Source organism: Prunus dulcis, chromosome 1 (genome assembly GCF_902201215.1).
Source record: "Prunus dulcis chromosome 1, ALMONDv2, whole genome shotgun sequence".
In the NCBI taxonomy this organism is placed as follows: Eukaryota; Viridiplantae; Streptophyta; class Magnoliopsida; order Rosales; family Rosaceae; genus Prunus; species Prunus dulcis.
The window spans coordinates 36,188,663-36,198,604 of NC_047650.1; the positions used below are offsets into that span (position 1 = coordinate 36,188,663).

At 34.8% G+C, this 9,942-nt stretch overlaps 1 protein-coding gene across 1 annotated transcript; it reads left to right on the forward strand.

Annotated features, from left to right (window-relative positions):
- Nucleotides 1–5,787: 5,787 nt before the first annotated feature.
- On the forward strand, nt 5,788–7,559 carry LOC117621436. The gene is made up of 2 exons (XM_034351908.1): nt 5,788–6,028; nt 6,124–7,559. The coding sequence occupies exon 2, from the start codon at nt 6,130–6,132 to the stop codon at nt 7,405–7,407; it is 1,278 nt and encodes a 425-aa protein (XP_034207799.1). The 5' UTR covers nt 5,788–6,028; nt 6,124–6,129; the 3' UTR covers nt 7,408–7,559.
- Nucleotides 7,560–9,942: the final 2,383 nt, after the last annotated feature.

Below are 9,942 nucleotides of genomic sequence, written 5' to 3' on the forward strand. Positions count from 1 at the left end.
GATTACTTTCTCCTGAGCGGATAGATGTAGTAATAAATTCTCTTAATACAATAAAAGCACAATGATGTACTATATATAACAAGTTATGATTCCACCCTTATCCTTCCGTGACCATTAACATATGGTGCATACAAGTCTATGGCAGAACTTCGACTTGGAATATTGGCTCTCCAAAGACCTGTAGAAGACAAAGATCTTGACCTAAGATAAAGACCCAAATAGACCTTCCTTCTGTAGTCATGCACATTCTAAGGAAAGATAACCACATTCATGCATGTAAGAAAGTTGATTTCTCCCAATTTTTTTATATTAATTTTTTTATTGTATGGTCACGATTGCTGCCTGTAGATACACGGTAGAAAGTTTGTGCCCACTTCATAGTTGTTTCATGTTTTTTTGTTTTGAAAGCAACTAGAGAGTCCCCACGCAACTCTTGAGGAACTTCTAAGAGGACCCAAAACAAGGTGATCCTTACTTTCCCATGACTGTATCAGCCTTATCAGAGACGACTCTGTCGATATTATCCTTTAAAGTTATTTAGCTCTTGTGCTTCCAATCAAACATTGCGAAACAAAGACCAAATTTCCATTAAGATTGAAAGAAGTAACCTTTTTTGATTCAATCCTTGTACAATTTGTCTGAGGGAGATTTGAACACAGTGGCTCATATTGGTTATAAAAAAATTTCTTAGACAGGATCCTGCATTTGCACATATGTGAGAAGCCGGTCTACTAACCTTCTCACATTCTATTCTATACATGCGGGATCCTTTGTATAGCTATGGGTATCTAATATACACCTCAAGCAAAGACAAACAAATAAACCAAGCACAGCACAATAACAGTATTCAAGGTAGGAAGAGATCATGGGGTCGCTCTCTTGCTAGCGAGGAAAGCCTTGCGTCTCTCTAGGGTTTTCTTCTTCCACGTCCAGCCGCCGTCTTAAAGGGTTTCCATCTACCATTCATCTTTGCTCTTCTCAGTGTAAGCTTTTTTTTTTTTTTTTTTTTAGTACAAGAGGGGAGGGGGATTTCTCAATGTAAGCTTTGCAATTTGATAATTAATATTTCCAATATCTCATTGTTAGTAAAATACGGAAGGGGAAAAGTATAAATAAAATACGTACGTATTTTATTCGGCAAAATTTTGACAAGATACAACTGAAAAGTTTGGCTACTATATAATATTTTTAATTTTTTTAATATATATTATTTTTATTCAATAATATGTGAATAATAGGTGTATAATATATGAATTTTGTATGTATCATTCAAAATTTTGTTAAAAAAAAATAATTTTTAAATGTGAAAAATATGTACGCACATATATAAAACGTGTATTGAACATTTACTTTTTTTAAAACTTGTATTTTACTGAATCTTTAAATCGTATATGGAAAATGGAAGAATTATTAAAAAATACATACATATACGTGTATAATACGAGTATTAAACAGAAAAATATGCTAAGTACTTATCTTTTAATTTAATAATTCATTTCATTTTGTGATCTCATACGTAGTAATGAGAGTTCAAATTAATGTTGCAGCTGACGATGGTGGCTCTGGCAAGCCATGCTGCTCTTCCAGTACCTCAACTTTACTGGAACTCTTTCCTGCCAAACACACAAATGCCAAGAGCCATCAGTCAACTTCTGTAGCCTGGTTTCTATTAAGGGACTTTTCGAGAGCTTATCATCTACCTAAATTTTACTCATGTGACGTAATTTTAAAAGTGATTTGATCCTTCGGCGAAGTAAAAAAGAAGGGCACTCGAATAGGCATGTCATTTGGTATTACCCACCTAATTTCTTTTTAAATTTTAGTAACTGATTTTTAAGATTAGAAAATGGGAAAATTTCGAAACCGAAAAACTTGTTTCACTAATCATGTGGCCTTCCAAGTGCTCAAGGTTAAGCCAGGAACCGTTCCTATCTGCCATTTCCTTCCCAAGTATGATCATGTTGTCTGGGTTCCAACCCACAAATCTACATCAGTACCTGAACTAATCAGTTCTGCATGAATATTCATTCATGGCAACATTGGGCTAAGTATTTGAATTTGTATGCATATATTGGATAAGTTTGAGATGGCAGTGGCTTGGGTGTGTTGAGGAATTGCATGGGTGTCCGCTGAGCTTGAACAAGTTTGGGTGTGCTGAGTGTTTCCATGGGTGTGTTTCTGAACATGGTTATTCGATTTGTGATAGTTTGATTAGTTTGGGCTCAATTTCTACAGAACTTGTCTCAAGCCTAGATAGTTGATTCTTAAGTTTATCAGGATAAAAAAAAAATAAAAATCTTAAGTTAAGCCCAAGGCGCCGAACTTGGACTTCTCACCAAACTTGTGAATAAATTGAAATATTTAATAGAAGCCCAAGATTTCTAAAGCACATAATATCTACAAAAATCTACAAAATGTTATACTTTACAAATTTACAAATTTCCTATGTGTACCAATTTCTACTAAAATTAATTTCTCTGTGGTGCTGAGATTCATCATAATTTTAGTAGAAATTGGAAGTTTTCATCATTTTTGCCTTAAGTCTCTCCTCCACTCACTAATAAAGATTACTCAAGTGAGTTTACAAAACATTTTTTTCTACTCTATCCTGAAGACTACACTTCTTCTCAAAAGATTAGATCACTTCACATCTTGTATATGTGAAAACTAATGCAAAAAGTTGAAACTTTATCATAAAACCTCGACAAAAATTAGCTCTACTTAAAACGTTAAATTTGGATTCGTTGATTTTAATGTCAATTTGACACTTCATAGAAATTTTTACATACATGTGTTAGTGTTTGATCACTTCACTTGTTACTTACTATATTTATTCCATGCTGCAAGACTCCCAGCAACTATGAGAATTCATCGAAGGTAAGAATCTCCTCTGGAACCCTTCAATTTCATGCTTTGTTCTTCCATCTTCCTCCTTTCTTTCTCTCAAAACCCACATCCAGAGAGAGCAAGCATCATCTCTCATCTCTGGAACCCTTCGATTTCAAGTCTTGTTCTTCCAGTGCTTCCCATTTTCTCTTCTGCCAAATCACCTAGGAGCTTGACGAAGCTTTCATCAAGTTGCTGGAAATATGCTAAAGCCACCCATGCTTCCATCTTCTTCCTCTCTTTCCATAAACACACATCCAAAGAGCAAGCTTCAACTCTCATCCTCTAAACCTTTGCAATTTCAAGCCTCATTCCTCTATCTTCTCCCATTTTCAGCGGTAGTGAGAATGATTTCTGCTTGTGCATGGGAAGGATTGTGACTCAGATGAGGAGGAGATGGTTTGGAGTGGGGTGAGGCAGTTGGACAGAGCTCTTGGACTTTTCAAGTTTGTATGGGAAAGAGCAGGCATGAAAGAAGCTTTACAACTGCAAGGGCATATATGGTGCGTAGGGGCTGAAGGCAGAACACTTACATATAGAGGAAACACATTTTTTGTCCATGGGATTCATGTTTAACACAAACACTAGTTCTTTAATACATCCATGTCTAGAACTGCTAGGATTGGATGTTCCAATCTAGGGTACCACACTGCTAGATTGTATGACATCCTATTTCTAATGCATGTTTACCCCTGTAATGTTCCAGTTTAGGGTAATAACACTGCTAGTTTACTATCATGTTGATTAATTCTTGTCATGTTGCTATTTCTAATACATGTCCAACAAAGAAAAGATGAAGAAAGAACAAACCAGACCAACTCAAAATAAGTTGAGCCCAAATAGTTAATACTATTATGTCATAGAAGTACGTTGTTAATACTCTGTAATAGAAGTACATTGTTAATACACTGTCATAGAATTACATTGTTAAACAAAAATAAGATCCATAACTGAAATAGTAATAAAAGATAAATCGATCATCAAATCTTAAAATACATTTCAAAAATCAACTAAAATCCGAAGAGAAACACATAATTGAAGCAAAACATCAAAAATCTCAAGTCCAAACCAAACAACGACGACGACGACAATGATGACGACAATGACAACAACGACGTGGCGAAGAGGAGTAGAGCTCGAAGATGAGGAGTAGAGCTAAGAGCATTTGATCAAGGTTCGTTCGAGGTCTCGAACAATCCGAAAAAAAAAATCAATAAAAGCAAGATTTTAGAACAAGAATCGAAGGTGAAATATTGAAAATTGTAGATTAAAGATGAAGAATATAGTTGGACCTGAGACTGAGCTTCAATGTAAGCTCCTCTTGCTCCAACACCAGAGAAAGCACCAACAAGAAAGGAGAAAATAAATATGATTTGGATTTTTGGCAGATTTGGATTTTTGGCAGATCTGGTTTTTTGGCAAATTTGAATTTTTAGCAGATCTGGTTTCTTGGCAGATCTGTGCAGATTTGTTTTTTTGGCAGATCTGATTTTTCTCTCTCAAATCCATATTGCAAGGGCAATATAGGTATTTAACACATACAAATAAACTAAAAAACAGCTATTAAATTGAAAATTTTGACAGCTGTCAATTTTTGGGTTTTTTTTGGGTGTGTTTATAGTTTTTAAATAGTATAGGGTTTCTTTATAAGACTATGTCTAAGATTGGGTATATAATTAAATTTCTATTATTAAATAAAAAAAGGACCCTAGTAAAGCCGTGCGACGATACTCCTTTTATATATTATATGATATAAATATTATAATATATTATATAATATTTGGAATATTTACTCTAAAATAAACAATATATTAGGTTCTTTTTGTCTACAAATTGACCATTAAACTTCTTAATCACTCTTATACTTTTAATTAAATCTACTAGGCTAGGTTACGATATTTGCACTAAAAACACCTAATTGTTTTTTCTTCTCTTTCTCTTGCTCTTTTGTTTAACTTAAGCTGAAGTTTTGTAATTTTTTTCCCTCCCTTTTTACATGTATGAGTAGGGTACTTTAATATTGGGATTTATGAACTTTTTTTGTATTTCTTCTCTATGTTGGAATATAAATTAGAGATATTTAGTCATATACCCATTCTTAGCACTAATATTATAAATAAACCCTACATCATTCAATTCCTATAAACAAACCAAAAAAAAACCCAAAAAATAATAGCTGGCCCTATTGAATTTAATTTTGACTATTAAATTACTTTGATGCCCTATTGAGTGTTTTGGCCTTTTTTATGAGATTTTGGAGTTGAGTTTGTTTTAAGAAATCAATGGCAATTTTGTAATTTAAAAAAATTTAAAAGGCTTTTTGTTATGTTGTAAATAGGTTTCGAGTGTGTTTCTAAAGTCCATTTCATATAGGTTTTTTATATATAATAATTTGAGCTCCTATATTGGGTATAATAGTGAATCTCCATTTATTAACTTTTGAGTCTTTAATAATGTAGATGATGAGATTAATATTCAACTATTTTATAATATGAAATTAAGGACAATCATGATTGTAATGAATGGATTATTAATCAATATGAAATGATATTATGAAGTAGGCTAAATCGAGTAGTTAGTATCGTATTAACTTATTAACTGGTTAGCGCTTGAGCCCCATAATTCAAATTATTTTATAAAATTTTGTGAAGGGCCCATTCTAATGCAAATTCCTGGCTGCGCCACTGCCTATAGCAACTTGGTAATATGTGTGAAACACCCCCTTCTTTTGTCGTTTAGACTATCGGTTCGCTTGTATTAATAAAATAAAAAATAAAATAAAATATAAAATTATAAATAAAACAAAACACATATTAAAGCCTAACTGTTAATAATGGATCCAACATAAGATCCAGCCCAAGCCCATGAATAAAGCCCCCGAAAACGGTTGGACCCAATTTTAAACACGTTAATGCGTTATAGGTTTTTTCCCGGCAAACCGTTAGTCTCTCCTCCTTCAGCTTTACACGAGCGGCATAGTCTCTTTCGTCATTTTCTGTACCCAATAGAAGTGTAGGCAAGCTTTTGATCTTGGCTCTCCTGTGCTTTCATCTTACCTGTTTTATTGCCGAGTAAGCCGTCTCAAATGGTTGGTCGTTCAGTTCATATTTGAAAGCAACAAATTGCACGCCATGTGTTCGATGTATTGCCTTACCGAATTCAATGCCCTTTTACTATTGTAGTTTTAACTTCGGAGCGTCAACTTGAAGGGTTATTTGAGGTTTTTTTTTTTCCCAGGTCACAATGGCCTGTAGACATGTAGACAGGTTAATACATGGAGCAAGGCATCTAATGGCTAAGCGAAAGGGAGCTGTCCATTTGAATGGGATGCTACATCATTGCTCAGAGGAGTCTCATGGAGAGCCTATGCCCCGAGAATGGTATCAAAAGGGATTCCCCAAGTTAACAAAACTAACCCAATTGTTAAAAAATGCCGATTTGGTTGATGGAAGGCTTGTTAACATCAGTGATGGTTCGATTATCATGGATGACCATATTGAACACAGAATGCTTACTTTCAAGTCACTTGCCAGGGAATTTATTGGTTCTCCATTAGTTCAGCAAACGTTAAAGAATGATGTCGTGGCGTTGTCAGGTGGTAGAATCTGTAATCAATTTGTGTGTTTCAGTAAACCAAATGAAAGAGAGCCCATGGTTGTAAAAACACTCTCCGTAGTAAGTGGCTTTCTGAACATCACTGCTCAACAAAGACAGTCAGTACGTGTTACATTATCTCCACAGATTACACAGCACCGCATATGGACTGGGACGCTTGAGGAGGTACTCAATGGATTGAAATCTGAGTTGGAATATTTAGATCATCGGTGCCCAAGCAAAGGGACGAAGATGGGACAGCAGATAGTTGCTAGCTGTCTGAAGTTCTTGGCTGACACATCCACATCCATTTCATATGAACATGATTGCTCTTCATGGACGCGCCTATCGCCTGCAAAAGTTACAGACTCTTCTGGTTTGCAAAAATGGGAAGATGTTCTCGAGATGTTCAACGACCTCATTGATTGTTTGAAAAATGAAAGGGAGTTACTTCTTTACGTAGCGAAGCTTGAGGTCTTGAAAGAGGGGCTGTCTCAGATCAAGGATGTGTTGACTGATAGAAATATAGGACACAAGGAAGTTCGACATCAAGAAAGCCTAGTGCAGAAGAAGCTGACAAAGACATTGGGTCATTCGTCCAAGTGCCTGTTCACACTTATGTTATATTACCTCTTTGGGCATGTTAGAGATATTGAAGTGGACGTACGTGGCGGCATTTATAGCAGCGGTAGTGAGAACGATTTCTGCTTGTGCATGGGAAGGATTGTGACTTCAGATGAGGAGGAGATGGTTTGGAGCGGGGTGAGGCAGTTGGACAGGGCTCTTGGACTTTTCAAGTTTGTATGGGAAACAGCAGGGATGAAAGGAGCTTTACAACTGCAAGGGCATATATGGTGCGTAGGGGCTGAAGGCAGAACACTTACATATAGAGGAAACACATTTTTTGTCCATGGGATTCATGTTTGACAAACACTTGTCTTAGAATATGAGTTCAAATTTCAAAACCTTTTTTTTTTCTTTCTGAAATCAGGACCAGTGTGGAGAACTAGCAAGGATTGGAGAAACAGATTTTTGGGCGTCACTTGACCACAGATTGTTGATTGCTCAAATGTGTAGAATTGGCCATCTTAAATGTCAAAATGATTTATCAATTGGGGTTTTTTTAGAAACGTTTATGTTTGTCAATAGAGACAGAAGACAGAGAACATAAACCTTTCTCAGCAAATTGAAATTCTCAGTGCATGCTCTGTTCTTCCATGGCTTTCAAACCTTCTCTGCCACGGTGAAATGGATCGATAGAGATAGTTTAGGCCATCTCATTTTTTTGATGAAGCATTCGTTCTAGGGATTCTGTATATACATAACAAAATCACTAGAATGATTCTTAGAAATTCATCACTGCTAAACGCAATGGGTTCAGCATAATAACTTCTTAGTCTTGCTTCTTGGTCCTTTATTTTCTCTACATAATACTCCAAGTTTACCTGGGTTCTACAGAGAAAATCTCGTAGATACCTCTTTTTGTGCTCTTCCATGGCATTTAAGTGCTGCTTTCCATGGTGAAGTGGGCCTATAGAGACCGCCTGAGGTGTGTAGGCGTTGTCATTTCCATGCCGTAATCACCCAGGAACTCTGTAGATACACCTTAAAGGGGGACAAGGGAGACAAACTATCCAATTCCTTGCGCATTACAAATAGATCGCATGGGTTTTCTATTTCATTTGCAGCTTCATCAATTCCTTCCATTTTCCCCCTGATCATCATGCGCGGTGATTCAAATATTTCATAATGAACATTGAAATGAGATGCTACAAGCAAACTTATGAAAAGAAACAGAATATACCAAAAAGACAAATCAATGTAGATGGTTTAGAAAATCTAAACATTGCAATTATACTCCTTTGCCCAACTTCTAGGAGCAAACGTACATAAAGACCTTATTGCTTCCAACTTTTCCAACAGAATTTCGTATGAATTGCTCCAAGTGAAATCCGTATGAAAAATCGGTAGTTGGATTTTCATCCTTAATAAGATTATTTAACTACTAACAAAAAAACTCTTATTACTTGAGCAAGTAAAATACTATTCCAGGTTTCTCCTAGTTCTATATGCGCTTATAATTGGTATACTCTATAAATACCATAATCTGAATTTCTCTGTTTTGATTACTTTAATTTATTACTTATGCTTTAATTATTGTTTACTTAGTGAATTATTAGTATTTAAGAGAAGGCCCTCCATCGATTAGGCACCACGTGTCTATAATAAGTAAAGCCGTCCGGCTATACTTAAAAAAAATTAAAAATCGTAGTATAGCCGACCGGCTATACTATTTAATACTTTATATTTAAAAGGTATAGCCGCGCGGCTATACTATTTAATAAAATAAAAAACAAAAGAAAAAGAAAAATGACCCTCCTATTTGCATTAGTTTGCACTTTATAGATATTAATTTGCTAGTTTCAAGATATCCAAAGTAGATATTAGACTTTCACTATATAATATTTTAATATATTTTTTTTATAACATGTGTTGTTCTTATTCAATAATATGTTGAGAATTATTTGTATAATACGTGAATTTTGTGTGTCTGACTGAATTTTTTTAAATACGTGTATTAAACGTTACAAATACGTACACATATGTACAACACGACTATTGTACGTTTGCTTTATAAAAAAAAAGTGAGATGTGTATAGAAACAAATGTATTATCGAAAAATATATATGTATATATATATATATGTAAAAGCCTATAGCCTCTCACCTATACTATTTATTAAAGATAATTTAAAAATTACAACAACAAAAAAACCAGCACAGCCACAACGCTATACTATTTTTTTAAAAAATAGAAAAAATATCAAGTACTACACAGCGCAAAGGCCCAGTGTAAAATAGTATAGCCGTACGACTATACGTTTTTAAGAAGAATTTAAAAAATTGAGTATAGCCCACTGGCTATACTATTTTTTAATATAAAAAGAGGAACCATCCATTAGGCGCCACGTGTCAACAGAAGTTTATTTAAAAAAAAAAAAAAATTAAAAAACACGGAGTATAGCCGGGCGGCTGTACTATTTTTTTTATTTTAAAAAGAAGACAGTCCATCGATTAGGCGCCATGTGTCAATAATAAGTACAGCCGCTCGGCTCTACTATTTTTTTGACTAATTTTTTTTTTTTAAAATCGTACTATAGCCGCCTGGCTATACTATTTAAATACATTATATTTAAAAGGTATAGCCGCACGGCTATATGTTGGATATTTTGAAACTAGCAAATTAATATCAATAGCCGGTCGTAACCTATGTTGTCCACGTCACTAATGTTTTACCAGAGTTAAAGCATCCACAATGGGCTTCCTAAACCATCTCTTTAGACAAATTTTAGGGAGGAATTGGAAAAGTATAACTCCAACCATGCTCCCTATTCACCAACTAAAATAGGGAGACCTCTTGGAGCTCCTAAATCTGAGGAGAGGGAAAGGACTCTTAGTGACT

Coding starts and splice junctions, on each gene's coding strand:
- LOC117621436 (XM_034351908.1), top strand. CDS start 6,130: ATGGCCTGTAGACATGTAGACAGGTTAATACATGGAGCAAGGCATCTA.